The 20,563-nt window shown below is 36.2% G+C and overlaps 1 protein-coding gene across 10 annotated transcripts in view; it reads left to right on the forward strand.

Annotated features, from left to right (window-relative positions):
* The window catches only part of RALGAPB (Ral GTPase activating protein non-catalytic subunit beta), a 101,263-nt gene that overhangs the window by 76,041 nt on the left and 4,659 nt on the right, over window positions 1-20,563 (forward strand). For all 10 annotated transcript variants that reach the window (XM_079126194.1, XM_079126191.1, XM_079126192.1 and 7 more), the window contains 6 exons: window positions 1,990-2,148; window positions 5,118-5,283; window positions 7,568-7,690; window positions 10,026-10,162; window positions 16,441-16,549; window positions 17,272-17,350. In XM_079126194.1, the coding sequence (XP_078982320.1) occupies window positions 1,990-2,148; window positions 5,118-5,283; window positions 7,568-7,690; window positions 10,026-10,162; window positions 16,441-16,549; window positions 17,272-17,350 (773 nt within the window). The remainder of the gene's footprint in view (window positions 1-1,989; window positions 2,149-5,117; window positions 5,284-7,567; window positions 7,691-10,025; window positions 10,163-16,440; window positions 16,550-17,271; window positions 17,351-20,563) is intronic.

The following is a 20,563-nucleotide window of genomic DNA, read 5'->3' on the forward strand; positions in this document are numbered from 1 at the left end:
AGATTTCCCCCTAACATCATCATATGTAACTATAGTACAGTATGAAAATGAGAAAGTTAATAAAATATTAAAAGAAACTAAATAAGATGTAAAAATCATTGGAAACACAGAGATGTTTTGCAGGTGACATGACTTCTAATTAGACAACCATAAGAGAATCAATAAATATTTAAAATAAATGAGAATTACAATTCCCACATAAAAATATATAAACTGGGAGGAAGTATACAATGACTATAATATCCAGTTCAAAATACAATGCAAAAATATCCATTTTCAGCTGTGACAGACAAAAGTTGCCTTAAAAAAACTATGTACAAGACCTAGAAGAAACTTTAAAAAATTAAGATATATAAAGTATGTACATGTTATGCTCCTAGATTAGAAGATCATCCAAAAGAACAAACAACACATCTTACTTTTTTATTTATTTACTTATTTTGGTACTAGGGATTAAACTCTGGGTCACTTAACCACTGAGCCACATCCCCAGCCATTTTTTGTATTTCGTTTAGAGACAAGGTCTCACTGAGTTGCTTAGCATCTTGCTAAATTGCTGAGGTTGGCTTTGAACTCATAATCTTCCTGCCTCAGCCTCTCTAGCTGCTTGGGTTGCAGGTGTGCGCCGCTGAGCCCGGCTCACATCTTACTTTAAAAAAAAGTATGAGAACCCTTTGCCCATGTTACCCTTTGTGTTGTAACATGCTGCAGTTCCACAATTCCTTATCTATGATTTCATTTAAAAAAAAAAATTCTTATAGTTGTATAGTTGAATGTCTTTATTTTATTTATTTTTATGTGGTGCTAAGGATCAAACCCAGAGCCTCACATATGCTGGGCAAGTGCTCTGCCACTGAGCTACAACTCCAGCCCCAAACCAAATTTTTTTTAAGTATGTTTGTAGCAAATTCATTTAGTGGCAAAATCTGCCCTGAATCGATGTGAAATTTTTGGAGTCTTTACTTATTTCACTTAGGGTGAGTACTCTTCTGTTTGAGTGCGGAATTATTAATATCCTTGATTATAAAGTGCTGTACAAACCCTTGCTGGGAACATTATGTAACAGACTTAGCAGACCAGGCTCTCAATCCTTGCCAATGTGAAAAATAAATCCTTTTCATCCCTGGGTGATACTTTTCTGAAAAATATTATGGTTGGCAGAACCTTATTTGGTAAGATCAAAATCTCAAAGAAGATAAGGGATTAGAGAAAAACAAAACAAAATGCATTTTAACAAAAATTAACAGATTTTGGTTTTTAAAGTTTTAGGTTTATAGGACCTTTTTTTAAATTTTTTTCTTTTTAGTTGTAGATGGACTCAATAACTTTATTTTATTTATTTATTTTTATGTGATGCTGAGGATCAAACCCAGTGCCTCACACATGATAGGCAAGCACTCTACCACTGAGCCACAACCCCAACCCATTGGTTTATAGATCCTTTGAACAAAAAGTTTAAAGAGTTTCTATATCCTCCCATATATTCCCACTCCAGTTTCCCCCTTTAACATCTTAACATCAATTTAGTACATTTGTTACATTGAGGAACCTTTATTGATATAGTATTAACAGAAGTCTATAGTTTACGTTAGCTTTACTCTGTTGTACAGGTCTATAGGTAATGACAAATGTATAAATTTATAATGACATGTCCAACATTACATATTATAAGAATAGTTTCACTGCTCGAAAATTCCATCTCATTCTACCATCCTTCCCATCCCCACTGCCCCACCCCTACGCTCACTCCCCTCTGCATAACCCCTACCCATCCCCCAGTATCAATTATATTTAACAATAGCAACAAAAAAAGGGAATTAAAGAACTGGAAGGAAGTATTAAAAATGCTAAATGATTTCTTTAGGATTATGGCTGTGTTTATTCCTTCCACTTTAATTTTACGTTTATTCAGTCATGAGCAAATATTACTTTTTTAATTAGAGTAATGATAAAGAGATAATAATTTCTGCTTTCTTCCTTTGATGGTAGGAACCTGCAAATAGTCGTCTACCTCCTCACCTTATTGCACTCGATTCCATGATACCTGGGTTTTTTGATGACATTGGGTATCTGGATCTCTTGCCATGTCGTCCTTTTGACACAGTTTTTATTTTCTATATGAAGCCAGGTCAGAAAACAAACCAAGAGGTAAGAATTCAGATTTTTTTTTTTTTGGCAACTTTTTGTGTATAAATACATAAGATTTTACATAAAAGGTTTGTTCTTATCTTTGGTAAGAAATGAATATTTTATACTTGATGCATTAAGATTCTCTGAACTAATTCAGAAAGAATTAAAGAAATGGAAAGAATTAAAACTATGGTGCTTAGTGTCCTGAGTCTTTTGACTCTCAAGGAGTGTAGTTTAGAGTAGAATTGTAGTATGTCTTTCTTTCTCTTAAGGAATTCATATTCATAGACAAAAGAAACTAAAATACATATTACCCACAAAGAGTTAAAGCTAGGCCTGATTTGCTCAAGAGAACAACAGCTACAAATATTTACTAAACATTTTCCCTGTGGCTTAGGATGCCAGGGTATAGAAGTGAGCAACAGGCTTCCCCTTGAGGAGCTTTCCTCCCAGGTAAGCACAGACAAATCCATTTCAGGTGGGATATGCACAGTGCACAATGGGGGCAGTAACACCCGAGGTAAAGGATAAAAACAGAAGATGAACACAGTTGGATATATGTATCAAAAGAGACTAGAAGGATGAAGGAAAATGTAAGACAGATGGGAGTGGAAAACTAAGAGCAGATGACAGAAGATTTGAATTTTCTATTGGAAATGAATAATTAAAACATGCAATAGGGTGAAAGGAAGATTTGTAAAGTACAGTGTTCAGATGTTTTAGGGCACTAATAACTGTATGATATATGACTTAGAATTTTATTATAATCAGTCTAAGACCATTAGCTAATCAAATCAGCACTCTTTTAGAAATTTGCCAGAAGTCATACCAAAGTCATAAAATGTTTGCATGAGAAGCACTATTTTAAATTTTGTACTGGTGAACTACTAGAAAAGAAGTTTTTGAGAAAGTTCTTCCTCATTTCATGTTATTGACTCAGTAAATCTTATATTAAGTGTCTGCTCTCTGTTAGGTCCCAGGTTACATTGGCAAACAAATTCTACAAGACTTCTGGCTTTCCAGAACTGTTGTCTAGAGGGGACAATTAAATAAGCACCCATCAGAAAGTGTGCTAATAGGGGCATTAAAGTATATTTTAGGAGCTTTAACAGGAAAATATAACCTGATTTTTAAAAAGTGTCCTGGAAGAAAGGACATTTAAGCAGTATTATTTGAGGTATGCATTGACCAGAGTAAAAAAAGCAGAAACAGATTGTTTCTGACAAAGTAATCACAGTAAATTCCCAAGAGATGATAGTATTGCATCTTTATGGAATTCATTATGGAGGCCAGTGTGATTGACACTTGGGAGAAGATAGATTGTGACAGCCAGATATGAAAGTGGTGAACTCTAGTTTTTTTAAAAGAATCTCAATAAAATTGGATAAATTACAAGAGCTGGGGATGTATTTTGAAGAGTCTGGTGTTTTGTTCACTTGAGAATAATGGGACCATTTTCCTCCTACCTATAAAAGAATACATAAGCCTTTGAGGCAACTCCTAAACCAGCCAGTTCAGTTTCCTTGTTTCTAGGGTCTGGGGTAACCAGGAAACAAGGAATTTTCCCAGGGGCTTCCTTTGGAGTGGTGAGACCTTGCCCTCCCTGGCCACAGGTGATCGATTACTGACCGCCAGAAAGTGGCCTGCAAGTTGAATTTGATTCACTTTCTCCTCCTCCTCCTCCTCCTCCTCCTCCTCCTCCTCCTCCTCCTCCTCCTCCTCCTCCTCCTCCTCCTCCTCCCTCCTCCTCCCCCCTCCTCTCCTTCTTCTTCTTTCTTCTTCTTTCTCTTCCTTCTTCTTAAACTTTTTTAGTTGTAGGTGGAGACAATACCTTTTTATTTTTATTTTTTATTTTTATGTGGTACTGAGGATCAAACCCAGGGCCTCTACCACTTACTGCTTCTTAACTAAAATTTTCAGAAACTGTTAATTTAGAAGCTTTGCTTCTATTTAATTACAAAAACTAGAACTGGTTTTCAAGTCAGTTTTTTGACTTTTTAAAAATAGTGATTCCAGGATCTTGCTTTGGCTGATTTTGATATAAGTCTGGAAAACCTAATGGACTCATCTTTAGAACATTGCCCCAGATGATTTTATACACTGTTCCCCCACCCTCATTTTATTTTTAATTTAAGAATTTCTTATTTCCTTTGTGTAGAACAGTGTTTCAGTGACAACCCAAGTTGTTATCTTGGGTCAGATAAATTTCTTGTGGGGAGTGTCCCATGTAACTTTAAACATTTATCAGCACCTTTGGCCTCTACCAAAGGCACTAGATACCAGCATTATCCTGCTGGATTTAACAACCAGAAGTATCTTTGAATATTGCCAAATGTCCCCTGGAGGACAAAATCAGATGAGAACTATTCTTTTAGAGCAAGAGGTTTTCCTGAGACCAGTAGAAAGCCCAAGGGTTACATGTTTGTTATTAGTGAAGAGGAAAGAATCTTTTGGTCACTTCATTTTTCCTGGAATGACTACATTCTTTCCTTTGGACTTAGAAAAGGATATTCTCACATTTATTAATTATACCTAGTCTTTATTGAATTCTTAATAGGTTTTATACTTTCATAGCATTTATCAATACTTATAGTTAATTACATAGCATAATATTTCTCTAAGTTAATCAGGTTGTTAATTCCATAAGCAACAAGGACATTGCATGTTTTGTTTATTTTTAGTACACATGTCTGACTCGATAATTGTTTCACCAAGGAGGGAGCTCAGGGCTTTATTTACATTATCTCATTTACTCTTCACCACCATTATTATTATCCCCATTTTACAAATGAAGAAAGTGAAACCGGTTAGGATATTTTAGGCCCAGCCAATCCAAATCTAAATCAAGAGCACTATATATTCTCAAATTTCTTCTGAACTAGACCTTGATTTTTCAGAAACTTCAAAGCTAACAGTTTTTATGAACATTTATTTTAGTATGTTCTTGTGTTTCTTTCATGATAGCTGATGATTGTTATATATTTCAGATTTTAAAGAATGTGGAGTCTTCCAGAAATGTTCAGCCACATTTCCTAGAATTTTTGCTCTCTCTTGGCTGGTCAGTAGATGTGGGCAAACACCCTGGTTGGACAGGACATGTTTCTACCAGTTGGTCAATTAACAGTTGTGATGATGGTGAAGGATCTGAACAAGGTAAAACTCATAATGGCCATTTATTTCTTGTTTTGTTTCACTTGATCCCCCCCCACTTTATTATGAATTTGTATTGTTTAAAAAAAGAAACAGGTATGTAAAGGAAAAATCTTCTCCCTTCAATCTCAGTCCCCACAGAGTCACTTAGTAGTTTATATATTCTTCTAGACAGTTCCTGTACATATTAAAGACATTTTTATGTATAATGGTAGGTGAATTAACATAAAATTAATCATTACAATGCTGTAAGTTCCTTTTTATAATGTGAGTCAAATTCAGTTTTCCATAAAAATACTCTAATAAATCTAGGTTATCTATAACAAACAATACAGTTTCCTAACAAGCAAGTTTTATCTAATAAGTAACAGTTTTCTATTAACAGGTACGTTTTATAGTCATTATCAAAAAAATCAGTTAAAGGTTGCATTCTTGGGACATTATATCAAAACCTTTTTAGTAAATAGCTGACTGCTTCAGAGATTCTTATCCATCTCTACAAATTCTTCTGAGAAACTATAATCAGGATAACAAGGACCAGAGCAGTATAAATTTAAACTTAAGATCTTTGCCCCACCTGGCTAATGCATTTTGTTCCTGGGCTCCTGAGGTCACTGGAAAGTTCTCTCTCTGAAGTGAGTAATTCCTATTTCCAATGCTTTGAATTTTCTCAGTTCTTGTGTCAATAAGATCATACTCTCTCAAGGTTTCCCTTTAAATATCATTGTGACTTGACCTCTAGTTTCTTCTAATTTTGACCACAATTGAAGCTATAATTTTAATTTTCATGTACCCTTGAATATAATAGGCTTAAGTGTGTCTGTACACCGATCTCCCATAAGTAGAATTGATAAATCAAAGGATATGGACATTTTTCATTTTATAACTATATCACTTGGGTGCTTATGGTTTCAAGTAACAAAAAACCTGACTCAAACTGGCTTAGATATTGAAGGTCATTTTTTTGCCTAATGTAACTGAAAATTCCAGAGATTGGTTAAATTTTCTATATCATTTGATCAGTACTTCTGTTTTATGTCTTTGGAATTTTCCTTTAGCTTTTTCGCACATCTTAGCTTTGTCTCTGAAGATAGAGATTAGCTGCTCAGAATCCTTCTACTCCCCAAATTCTTGCACTGCACAGTAATTAGACTACCCCAAATCCATCCCAGTGGCAAGAAAAATGGAATGACCCTCATAGAAAGAGAGAGACAAGGTGGAGCTGGTATTTAGGTCAATCCTAAATTGTGGCGGGTGGAGTAGATGTTGGGGCAGTAACCGTAGTGTCTCCTACAGTAGATAAAAGCATCCAGCCTATGTTTTATGTAGTGTTACTGGAACTCAGCCACACTCTTACTTATCTATTGTCTGTGGGTGCTTTCATTCTACAATGGCAGAATTGAGTAATAGTGGCAGAAACCATATGGCCTGCAAAGCATAAAATATATACTAGCTGGTCCTTTACAGGGAAAGTTTGTTAACCTCTGGTCTACATTTCTTGTTTGCCATGTCTTCATAAGTATTAGGTATCTTCTAATCCATTATTTCCTATTTGTCTTTCTTTCCTGAGAACTGCTTGTTCATTTCCTCTGCCCAACTTTTTGTCAAGATGTTGGACTTTTATATATTACTATTAGGACATTGTGTTCATTTTAATTGAGAACAATACTAGTTCTCTGGAATGTTCTTTTTAATTTAGTCTTGCTGGCTAAGAGCAGATACTATTATTAAAATTGCCTAGGTTTTTATATTGTATCATTGACCATTGGGGAATGTGAAACAGAAGCAGAGCCGAAGAACAGTTAGGAGAGACTAGAGACAAAAGTGCCTTGAAGCAGGTGTCTGCACATACACACCTTTCAGAGGGACTGTGGTGGTCTTCCTTTGATTATTTACCTATCTTAAAAAAGTACTGCTCCCTCACTCTGCCGCATACAGATGAGTTAAAGATCCTGCTAATCAGAAATGGGTCTGCTATAGAGTATTTCAAAATATAAAACTAAGATTTTATGACTTAAAAGTTAGTATGAAGACATGATGAACATTTCTAGTCTACTCATCTATCCATTGCATGGTGCTGGGGAGTCAAACTCCTGCCCTTGTGCATTCTGGGCAACCACCCTACCAGTTGTACCATATTGTCAGCACTAGTCTACTCATCTTACACACTAAATCTGTTCTTATTAGAAACATGTCTTCCTCTGGTATCATTTTATTAATATTTCATGAAGTGTGGATTGGTTTTCTACACTTTTTGAAGAAGTAACGTAGTGTTTCTTATTCCTAGATGAAGTAATTTCCTCTGAAGATGTTGGGGCTAGCATTTTCAATGGACAAAAGAAGGTGCTGTATTATGCTGATGCCCTGACGGAAATAGCTTTTGTGGTTCCTTCTCCTGTGGAGTCCTTAAGTAAGAGCTTTTTTTGGCATAGTCCTGCTTTAGGATCTATTTGTGTATTCAGTATTATTACATAGGAAGAGATTTTGAAATTATCTAAGGCACTCTCTAGCTTCTAAGGCATTACAACTACTAGATTATACATAGATACCAGATATTATCTTCTTGTAACTTTCTGATGGAAAGTAAAAGTGACCCTCTAATAATCTTTATAGAGTCCCACTCCAACCCACTTCTTTCTTTCTATTTTTTTTTTTTTTTTTTTGGTGGGGTGGGGGCGGTGAGGGTTGCCAGGGATTAAACCAGGGGCGCTTAACCACTGAGCCACATACCCAGCCCTTTTTATTTTTATATTTTATTTTGAGACAGGGTCTCACTGAATTGCTTAGGGCCTCATTAAATTGCTGAGTCTAGCTTTGAACTTGCAATCCTCTTGCCTCAGCCTCCCAAGATGCTGGGATTATAGGTGTGTGCCATTGCACCCAGCTCTTGTCTTTCTTTCATCTAATTCTGTCAATATGTAGATGCCTTGGTTTCCAGTTTGATTTTTGCAAATTATGACTAAGCCCTTAACCTACTTGCCTATTCCCATGTGAGAGCCTTTGTATGGAACCCTATAGAATCCTCTAACTGGAAGGATCTCATGATGGCACCAGGCTGATCTGACACTGAACTGGAGAAACTTCAGCAGCCTAGAAAAGGTAGCCTAAGGATCAAGAGTGATTTTTACTTCTTAGTCTGAACTCACAATCTTATTTTGTCTAGAAACTTTGTGTTTTTCAAATTAAACCTGTTTCTTCATGACTAACCAGACAATAGGTGGAAAACGTCACATTCCCGAGACCATTTGTAGGATGGGGTATCGCTGTTACACTGACACAAACTCGTCTTTAGGCCAGTAATGATTTCTGTAGTGCCCTAGCTTGGTAGCTTTCCAACTTTATACTTGGATCATAGATTTCCCATTGTGGGCTCCGCCCTGTCTTATAGCCTAGGATCAGGTACATCTCTGCGGGAAGGGCCTTCCATGTGGAGACTATCCTCGTAGCTGTTTGCCTTCCTGTCAAGGCTCTGGTCTGCCAACTTAATTCCAGAAGCCAGTACCTGTTTCCTGTTGGCTGAGTTCCTGCCTGATTTTTCTGACTGAGGCTATTTGTACCAGCAAGTACCCCCAGAGCTACAGCCTTGTCATCCCACAATGCTCCCACAGTTAGGTGTTCGTCTCCTATCATGAAATGTCCCTTATGCCTGCTGTGCCCCATTCCAATTCAACTTGTTTCTTGATTTTTCCCTATTTTTTTTTTTTAAGTTTTGTTTTGCTTTTGACTCCATGCTTGTCTCCCAACCAGATTGTTCCTTAATCTCAGAGACTAGTTTCTCTATAGTTTTTGGATAGCTTATGGTCTACTTGGCACAGTGCTCTATGATTAAAGATGTAATAAAAGTTATTCAGAGAATAACTGATGCTTTTATTATATTCTACATCTGAAAAGTATCATGTTTTCTAGTCTACCCTCAGTTGTCCTGTAGATAAGGAGAACCAGCAAACTATAATGCACATGCCAAATTCAGCCAAGAATGGGTTTTACGTTTTTAAAAATATGAAGAAGAATATGCAACAGAGACCTATGTGGTCAGCAAAGACTAAAATATTATTACCTGATTCTCTACAGAAAACGTTTGTCAGCCTTGCTTCAGAAGTAGTGCTTGTTAAAAATGAAATTATGGCTGGGCATGGTGTATATATGTATATACCTGTAATCCCAGCAGTTTGAGAGGTGGGAGGATCACAAGTTCAAAGCCAGCCTTAGCAATTTAGCAAGCCCCTAAGCAATGTAGCAAGATCCTGTCTCAAAATGAAAATAAAGGGGTCTGAGGATGTGGCTGAATGACTAAGTGCCCCTGGATTTGATTCCTAGTACCAAAAGAAAAAAAAAAGGTATGGCATTTGCAGGAAAATGGATGGAGCTAGAGACCATCGCGTTAAGCTAAGTAAGTCAAACTCATAAGGTCAAGGGTTGTATGTTTTCTCTCATATGCAGAAGCTAGAGAGGAAAAAGGAAAAGAAAGGTGGGGGTGGATTTTCTAAAAATCAAAGGGAGATCAGTAGAGGAAAGGGACCAAGGAGAGGGAGGTAGAAAGTGCTGGGGAGTAATATTGGTCAATTGTATGCATGTACAAATATGTAACAACAAATCCCCTCAATATGTATAACTTTAATGCACCAGTAAAAAATGTGAAAGAAAATAGTGCTTGTTTAAGTGATTTAAGTAGACTAGTTAGCGTAATTAAACTTTTGCTCCAAAGGAATAGCAGGTATGAAAATTGTTTTTTTATTTACTCATAGCTGATTCATTGGAAAGTAACATCTCAGACCAGGATAGTGACTCAAATATGGATCTTATGCCAGGAATTCTGAAACAGCCATCCCTGACACTTGAGCTTTTTCCCAATCACACAGACAATCTTAATTGCTCACAGAGGGTAAGTTGTTTTGTTGCCTTTGTTATTTTCCTTTATTTTGCCATTCTGGTCTCATATTTGGTTCTTTTACCCATTCCTTTTTAGGCTTAGGTTTTTAATTTATTTCATGTAATATTCACTAAAGGTATAACAGTAGCTATATATTCCATATCTTTAAATCATGTGGTGTTCAACTTTGAAATGGGACCATATGAAGATTCCTGAAAAAAAAAAAAAAAAAAATTAGGAATGTAACCACCTTGTGACCCAGCTATCCCACTCCTTGGTGTGTATTCGAGAGAACTAAAATCAGCATACTGTAGTAATACGGCCACATCAATATTTATAGCAGCACAGTTCACAGTATCCAACTTATAGAACATCTCAGATGCCTGTCGATAGATGAATGGATTAAGAAAATGTGGTGTACAAAACAGACATGGAGGCCAGTGGAACAGAATAAAAGACATAGAGACAAACCCACATAAATACAGTTATACTAGACAAAGTCCTATAAACATAGATTGGAGAAAAGATAACCTTTTCAACAAATGGTGCTGGGAAAACTGGAAATCCATATATAGCAAAATGAAATTGAACCTCTACCTCACCCTGCACAAAACTCAACTCAAAGTGGATCACAGACTTAGGCATCAGACGAGAGACCCTGCACCTACTAGAAGAAAGTGTAGACCCAACTCTCCACCATGTTTGCTTAAGAACCGACTTCCTCAACAAGACTCCTAAAGCACAAGAAGTAGAATCAAGAATCAATAAATGGAATGGTATCAAACTGAAAAGCTTCTTCACAGCAAGGGAAACAATCAAGAACATGAAGAGAGAGCCTTCAGAATGGGAGAAAATTTTTGCCACCTGCACCTCAGATAGAGCATTAATCTCTAGGATATATAAAGAACTAAAAAAAACTTAACACCAAGAAAACATATAACCCAATCAATAAATGGGCAAAGGGACTGAACAGGCACACCACGCAAGAAGAAATACAGATTTTCAACAAATATATGAAAAAGTGCTCAACATCTCTAGCAGTTAGAAAAATGCAAGTTAAAACCACACTGAGATTTCATCAGTCATAATGGCAATTACCAAGTAAGAACAAATGTTGGTGAGGATGTGGGGAAAAAGACACATTCATTCACTGCTGATGGCACTGCAAATTGGTGCAACCACTCTGGAAAGCAGTAGGGAAATGCCTCAGAAAACTTGGAATGGACCCATCATTTGATCCAGTTATCCCACTCCTTGGCATATACCCAACAGACTTAAAATCAGCATACTACAATGATGTAGCCACCACATCTGTGTGTATAGCAGCTATGTAACCAGCCTAGGTGCCCTTCAATAGATGAATGAATACATAAACTATGGGGTGTGTATATATATAAATATATATATATATATATATTTATATATATACACAATGGAATATTATTTAGCCATAAAGAAGAATGAAATTATGGCATTTGCCAGTATATGGTTGCAATTGGACATGCTGGGTGAAATAAACCAATCCCCAAAAAGCAAAGGCTAAATGTTCTCTCTGATATGCAGATGCTAACCCATAGGAGTGGGGGGAAGAATGGAAGTTCATGGAAGTTCATTGTATTAGACAAAGGGAAATGAAGGGGAGGGAAAGGGGACAGGAATAGGAAAGACAGTAGAATGAATTGGACATTACTTTTCTATGTTAATGTATGAATACACAACCAGTGTAACTCCACATCACATACAACCACAAGAATGGGAAGTTATACTCCATGTATATATAATATGTCAAAATACACTCTATTGTCATGTATATTTAAAAAAAATAAAAATAAAAATGCCTTGTCTGGTCACCTGCTATCTGCCACTGTGGACCTCTGAACTGCTCTGGTGCTGAACACCCATAACTGTCCATACCCTTACCCCCATAGAGAACAAGGGCTTTGGGTTACTTTCCCCCAACTTCTCCCTCTTTCAGCAAGAAGCAATTTGGAGATCTTGTCACCAGTTTTTCCATAGAAATGAAATATAGAAATTGACAGGAAATAAAACAGTGGTCCACTTAATGCTTTGAATAATAACCCTTGCTTCTCTGCCACTTTTTTGGGGGGGATACCAGGGATTGAATTCAGGAGCACTTGGCCCCTGAGCCACATCCCCAGCCCTATTTTAGTTTTATTTAGACCGTGTCTCACTGAGTTGCTTAGCACTTCGCTTTTGCTGAGGCTGGCTCTGAACCCTCAATCCTCCTGCCTCAGTATTATAGGCTGGGATTATAGGCATGTGCCTGGATTATCGCCATGCACCACTGTGCCTGGCTGCAGCTTATTTTTAAAATGGACATGTTTCTTTCTCTTCCTCTCTCCCTGCTCCTCCCTAATCTCAGGGGAAACAGGATTTCCTTTTTTTCCCCATCATAAGCAGTTACCTGTCCTTGAATACATACCCACCATAGGAATGAAGTAATCCAGACTTTGGGGATGGTACCAGAAGATCTCAGAAATGACCATCTCCCAAATTAACAAGTGAATTACAACTCCAGACAGAGAACAAGTGGAATGTAGCCTTTGAATCACTTCTTTAAAAACTCCCTGTTTCTGCTGATAGACAGAATCACAGCCTCTGGGATAGGAGTCCCCTGTGTTTCTCCTTTGCTAGCAAAGCAATAAACCTTCTTTTTCCTTTTTCTAAAAAAAAAAAAAAAAAAATAATAATAATAATAAAATAAAAAATAAAAGTACACAATGGAATTTACACAAGGATGAAATTGGGCTGAGGTTGTAGCTCAGTGATAGTGCACTTGCCTAGCATGTGTGAGGCATTGGGTTTCAGTTCTCAGCACCACATAAAAATAAACAAAATAAAGATCTTTCTACAACTAAAATAATATTAAAAAGAAAAGAAGGTTGAAATTATGGCATTTGCAGGTAAATGGATGGAACTGGAGAATATCATGCTAAATGAAACTCAAACTCAACTCACAAACTCAAGAATCGAATGTTTTTTCTCATAGGTGGAAGCTCAAGCAAAATAAGGGGGAAAAGGTGGGGGAGGATCAGATATCATAAAGATACAAGGAATATCAGTGGAGTAGAAGAAAATTGAAAGGGAGAGGGGAGAAAATGTGGAATGAATTTGACAAAATTATGCCATGTGCACAAACAAACACATCACAGTGAGTTTCACCTTTATGTGTATACATAAAGCACCACTCAAAAATTGGTAAGAAAACAAGTGAAAGGAAGACCAGTAGAGGAAGGAGAATAGGGGGAGGGAGGTGGGAAGGGCATCTTGGACTGAAATGGAAGAAATCTAATTTTGATTTTATCAAAATAAGCCCAACTATTATGTTTAACTATAATGCACTAATAAAAAAAAAAAGTAAAAAGTGTGACTGTATAAAAATGGCAACATTTTAGAGAATAACTTAGTACAGTAGTCCTCCTTATCTTCTCTTTTAATACTTTTTTAGTTGTAGATGAACACAATACTTTTTATTTATTTTTATGTGATGCTGAAGATTGACCTCACACATGCCAGGCAAATGCTCTACCACTGAGCCACAATCCCAGCCCCTGCTATTTCACTTTCTACCAATTTGTCACCCATGTTCAACCACAGTCCCAAAATATTAAATGGAAAGTTCTAGTAATGAATAATTCATAAGTTTTAAATCCCCCACCATTCTATATAGCTTGGTGATTTCTTTGAGGTCCTGCTTTATCCTGCATAGGAGGTGAATCATCCTTTTGGACAGCATATTTACACTATATACTACCCACCTGTTAGTATTCTTGGTCATGGTATTGTGGCATTGCAACGCTTGTGTTCAAGTAACTCTTACAAAGGAGCTTAATGCTACATCACCAGTACCTCTTTTCCTCTCATCATGTTGGTACTATATCATCTTACATCATCACAGAAAGAAGGATGAGTAGAATATAATGTTATCTTGTGAGAGAGAAATAATACATTCACATAGATTTTGTTATAGTCTATTTTATTAGTTATTCTTAACTCACTGTCCTGATTTATAAATTAGACTTTATCATAGTTATATAGGAAAAACATAATATGTGTAGCAGTCAGTACTAACTGATTTCAGGCATCCACGGCAGGAGAGTTCTTTGAATGTATCCCCTATAGACAAGGGGAAACTTCTGTATGTGAATAAATATACTGTAGTAGGGGCACATAGCCCCTACTGCAAGAGAAGTTTTTTGTTTTTATACTTTTTTCTTTGTCAACAGGTGTTATTTCTTTATCTTTATTTCCCCCTCGTGTTACATCTTAAATTTTACTTAGAAAAGACCAAGTAAGTGGTCGCAAGAATATAGGACCAGATCATGAGCACAGGAAGATTAATTTAGAACAAATAATTTAAAAGATAAAGGAAGTATAAACTTGACTGAAGTTATCCTGCTATTATATAGGATTTCAGTTTGGCTCCTTCCATGGTGAAAATTGTCAACATAGGCTTCTGATTTAAAAGGAATATGGGAGGGGTCCCACCTTTAAAACTGATTTAGGAAAACACATCAAGTTGTGCAACTCTCTGAGGTACCAGTCTTGATTTTGAATATCCAGAGTTTTAAAAAGTTTCCCAGAATATAGTTTTGAGAGGATCAAGTGGTAGTAAAGTGTGGCAGCCAGAGCAAATGTCAAGGTCAGCTGTGGTGATTTTCTGAATGCCAGTGCAGTTCTGCCTTCAAACCTGGAGAAAGATGACTCCTAAAGCACCATGTGTTTACTTATCTCTTACTTGTAGACTAATAACAAACTCAGAAAAGGAAAATCACATGGTTATCTTAGTAAATACAGAAAAACAGTTAACAAAACAGTAATGCCCATTTATGAGAAAAATTCTCAGCAAACTATTAATAGAAGTGAACTTCCTTAACCTGATCCAGAGCATTGACTCAGAACCTACAGCTAACATTATACTTAACACACTGTGCATTGTCCTTGAATGCTTTTCCCCTGAGATGGAGGACAAAGCAAGGCAAGTTCCTACAACTTCTATTCAAGGTGATCCTACACAGAGAAATAAGGCAAGAAAAAGAAATAAAATGCATAAAAATTGAGAAGCAAGAAGTGAAAAACTACATGTTTGCAGATGACATGATCATGTATATAGAAAGTGTTGAGTCTGTTTTTTTAAATACATTAGAACTATTGAATGAGTGTAGTATGTGGGGCAAGATTTTAAAATGACCTCTAGTGACACTTACCTATTGTAGAGTGGAACCTGTGAATATGATGGAATATCTCATAATCAAGTCATGTTACTTGGCAAAGGGATTTTGTGGATATAAATAATTAAGGCTATTTTGAGTTAACCAAATAGGAGATGACCCACACAGGAGCCCTTTATATCTAAGGCTAGAGATCAGAAATGGAGGAAATTAAAGAAAATTAAATGCCATGCTGCTAAGATAATAATCTCTGAATATGGCTGGATTAGTTTGGAAGATACCTTGGTCACAGTCATTTTCTGTGAATGCAGAGTAGAAACACGAATCTGGGGATCTTGCCATTAACTCTGGCCATTTGGTGGAGATATATATTTCTGTGCTAATAAAAGTTTTGATTTTAAAATTCAACTTAAGTATGGGATTCTCCCTTTTCTATATTTGAACTTTGTTTAGGACTTTAGCACAACCAGCTTGCTGCATGCCCTCACAGTGGTATAGCTTAGAATGCCAGTTTGCCAAAGGGGAGCCCCATAGTCCTGTTAGCCTTGGAACGAAATATAAGGCCAATTAGGTGGTAGGAAAGCCAGAAGCACATTGTTCTTGATAGGGAAGTCCTAAGAACTATTTTTGCTGATAAGGAGAAGGATTAGGCCTAGATTGCTGGAAACATCTGGTCTGGGAACTAGAAATAACTTGCTCATGTGGAGCATTTTAGAGATTAGCATCCCCAGGCAAAGTAGTGATATTGCTCTGATGGGGAAGCATACTTCTTTCCGGTCACAATATAGACTCAAATCCCTTTAAGCCCTCTTTAAAACATAGCAAAATTAGCAATAAGTAGGTATGCAAACTAAAATTGTTCAGTATTCCTTGCCTTTTTTCATTTTACAATTTTAGGACTTCGTTTCCTTTTTTTAGGTTAAGACTGATAAAAAGAGAAGCCAAAGAAGTGTTTTTTGGCAAATGTAGTTTGCATTTGTTTTCCTGAAGTGATTTCATGATCTGATACTTATTACATCGCTGGGTATCTTACATACATGTATGACTGGGTAGTTTTATTGAGTCGGCATTCTTTTTTCTCTCCTCTTCTTCATATAGCTCAGTCCCAGTTCCAGAATGAAGAAGCTGCCTCAGGGTCGCCCTGTGCCTCCTCTTGGACCTGAGACAAGAGTTTCTGTTGTCTGGGTAGAACGCTATGATGATATAGGTATTGTATAAGGACATTGTCCATAAGTAAAAAACAGGATGACAGTGACCTACTAAATGTCTGCAAGGAGTGGGAGAAGGGGCACGTTGTGGTGGCCAAGAGCAGGGGGTTGTGTCTTAATCTCCACTGCTCACTGCTTGAGATTGTTCATCTGTAAAATGGAGATAATCCTGCCACTTATTTCACAGTTGTAAAGATTCTATGAGACTAGTAGATAGAAAACATTTAACATTCCTGTTGGTATCAGAGTCCCAGTCTTCCCAGGAACTGGAGGGAAAGAGGAAGGACTTCACATACACTATTTCCACATGTTCTGTCTAGTTTTAGTATAAAGGTTAATTTGTTCTTAAGTGTCCTACTGTGGTTGTTTTTTGTGGTTTTTATGTAAGCAACATAAGAGCATTAGAAAAGCATACTTACCCTAGAATCCTATACAAATCAGAGTTTGTGGGAAAGTAGAGTAGTTGCTTTCTAGCCCAGCCCTCAAAGACCATAGATTATGTTCTCTGAAAACCCTTCAATTTAGATGAACTTAGCTGAAGTATTTATTGAGGGAGGATTTTTTTTTTTTTTTTCCATCTAGGGGAATTGTTAAGATTACATATTTAGGAGAGCATAGTATATATACTTGTTGTCTGCCTATATAAAGAGATTAGAAAATTGGATTTCCTATTGTTTGGGGAAAAATAGAGATAAATTTTATTGTTAATATTTCTTTGCAGAAAACTTTCCCCTTTCAGATCTGATGACAGAGATCAGTACTGGTGTGGAAACTACTGCAAATAGTAGCACTTCTCTGAGGTACATTCTTTTTATTTGCTTGAAGCATACCAGCATGTCTGTTTTTTATATGGCAGTTGCAGCTTAATAAAGAAGGAATTATAAAACAAAAAGGTTGAAGGCAAAAAGTAAAAATAAAGAATCAAAGATAAGTTTGTATACATGCCCAAGATTATCAAGTTTGTGAGAAATAAAAAAAAACACTTGAGGTATGGTTGATATACAAAAAGCTGCACATATTTTAATGTATTTAACTTAATGAGCTTGGATGAAACCATAATCACAATCTATGCCATAAACATCTGTAATCTCCAAAAGTTTTTTCCTGCCTACTTTATTTATTATCATCATTGTTGTCGTTTTGTGATAAGAATACTTAACATAAGATCTACCCACTAAGCAAATTTTTAAGTATACAATACAGTAAACTTTAGCTTCTGTGTTGCTCTCTAGGACTTATCCACCTGCATAATGGAAACTTTGTACCTTTTTACTAATATCTCCCAGTTTCCCTCTCTCTCCATCCCCATTCTACTCTTTGCTTTTATTAATTTAATTATTTTAGATTGATCATATAAGTGATGTTATGTAAAATTTGTCTTTAGATTGGTTGATTTATTTCATATGGGATAGGGTTCTCCAGATTTATCCATTGTTATTATAACTGGCAGAATTTCCTTCTTTTTAAAGCTGAATAATATTCTACTGTATGTTGATGTGGTATTTTAATCCATTCATCTTTTGAGTATCCAGGTTGCTTCTGTGTCTTGGCTGTTGTGAATAATGCTGCAGTGAACATGCAAGTGCAAATAAATACCTTTGAGATCCTCTTATGTGTCCATAAGTGGGGTTGCTGGATCATATGATAGTTCTATTTTTAATTTTTTGAGGAACTGCCTTACTGATTTCCATAGTGGCTGCATTAATTTACATTCCCATTAACAGTGTACAAGGATTACTTGTTCCCTATATTCTCACCAACACTTAACCTTGTTTATTTTTTGAAAATGGTCATCCTAATTGGTATGAAGTGATATTTCATTGTGGTTTTGATTTGCATTTCCCTGATAATCAGTGATGTTGAGCACTGAATTTTTAAATAATGTAATTGATTCCTGTTTTACATTCACTTATAGTAAAAGCAAAAATGGAGAAGTGGCAATTAAGTATTAATGAAGGGGCTGGGGTTTTAGCTCAGTGGTAGAGCACTTCCCTAGCATGGGTGAGACCCTGGGTTTGAGCCTTAGTGCCACATAAAAACAAATAAAATAAAGGTTAAATTCTTTAAAAAAATAAAAGTATTAATGAAGATTGTCTTAATAGCAATATAAGACAGAAACAATGTAGCTAAATTGGGAAAGTAACCATTCTGGATAATAGTATTAAAATAGCCTACTCTAATGAGCTGTTTAATTGGAAAATATTTTAAAGTAAAATGTAATACTGATTTTATTATGCTAAAATTTCTGTTTTACCTGCCCATTTACAAAAAAGGCAAAAAGAGGATATGATTCCAAGAATATTAATAATGTATGTTTAGTCTTTATAATTTTCAAGACATTTTGCTTGTTGGTTTTTCTTTTATAGCTCCACGAGTTATAATTATCATCCTTGTTTTACCAGTAGGATAAAATAGGCCTATAGAGATTATTCCTCAGCCTCATACATTGAGTAATTGCAGAAAAAAGTGATCCAAACCCAGGCCTTTGCCCTCAGATGCTAATCTCATCTCACATCACAGGGCTGTCCCCAAACTTAGTATTTTAATGTTCAATTCCTTCTAAAGTTTACATCATCTGATTCTAATTGCATGTAAGATGAATTTATTCTAACATTGTTATTGTTGAAGCAAAACCTATAGAGATGGTGTTTGTGGTACTGGGGACTAAACCCAGGGGCACTCTATCCTTTTGCTACATCCCCAGCCCTTTTCATTTTTTGAGACAGGGTCCCACAGTAGACAGTTGCTCATTCTGGCCTCTAAGTTGGCAATCCTCCTATCTCACCCTCCCAAGTAGTTTATTTTTTAACATTATCATTTAAAACTTATTTTCTAGAAAAGGGAAGTCATTCTTAAAACTTTCATGTTTTTTATGTTGAAATAATCTTAAACAAATTAGAGATCTATAACATTCTAAATATTATCAGTATGTATTCTGAAAAGTTAACACTTCAGATAGCTAAAGATAACGGTATCCCATTAATAAAATAGTAACATTCACATTTGTCCATCTTCCCTAAAATTTCTTTATAGCTGGTTTATTCAATTCAGAATTCATTCCAAGACCACACATCTGGTATTATCTCCTTCAGTCTCTTTTACTCAGAAATAGCCTCCTTTTTTGTTCTTCTTAATGGTGACTTGCTAAAGAGACTGTGGGATAGTTGTCATGAAGACAACTTTCCTATAGCTAGTTGGAAAGAGATCTTTAACTGTCTTACACTGTTTTTGTTGTTTTACTCTTTTTTAGGTCAAAAGTTGTAATAAGATATGGCTGTAAAATTTGTATTTTGTTGGTAGATTAGCAAAGTTTAGAATTCAACTTGGGAACAGAAGTACTCCAGGATTTACTTATTTTTTAAATGTCTACACTATATACATGTATGATTACATGAATGGTCTGAATCTACATCATGCACAACCATAGAAACGAAATGATGTACCCCATTTGTGTGCAATGAATCAAAATGCAGTCTGTAAAAAAAAAAAATCAGTGTTTTTTTTTTCTAAACTCATTTTACCTCTATGGAGAGAAAATATGTTATAAAGAAAAAAGCCCCCAGCTTATAGCATCACAGAGTAAAACAAGTGCCTCCAGATGGGTTGGCCTATCCATGATGTGTGATGTGTAACTTTTTCAAAGGTGCAGCTGCTGACCTTAGCATCTGCCATTTGGTCAGCAGCTCTAAAGGGCTTTGGCCCTGCCAAGATGTGGCCATTTATCACCTCAGCTGAAGAGGCCACTTGCAGCCAATTCAGACCAGTGGCCCTCCCATCCTCTTCTCTTGACTTCTGAATAGAAAATATATCCAGGATTCCTACATTGGGCTTCAGCTGTTCCTGCTCTGAGGTACATCCTCCACTGTGCTGGAGTTCCCTGTACTCTGGCAAGTACACTTCTATTCCCTGCAAAAGGAGAGCTAAATAGAAATCCCACAGCTTGCTCACAATAGGTTCTTGACTTTTCTACCTCATCGCTCCAGTGGTTTTCTAAGCATTCTTCTCAACTTTTG

The sequence above is a fragment of the Sciurus vulgaris genome (assembly GCF_902686455.1).
Source record: "Sciurus vulgaris genome assembly, chromosome: 2".
In the NCBI taxonomy this organism is placed as follows: Eukaryota; Metazoa; Chordata; class Mammalia; order Rodentia; family Sciuridae; genus Sciurus; species Sciurus vulgaris.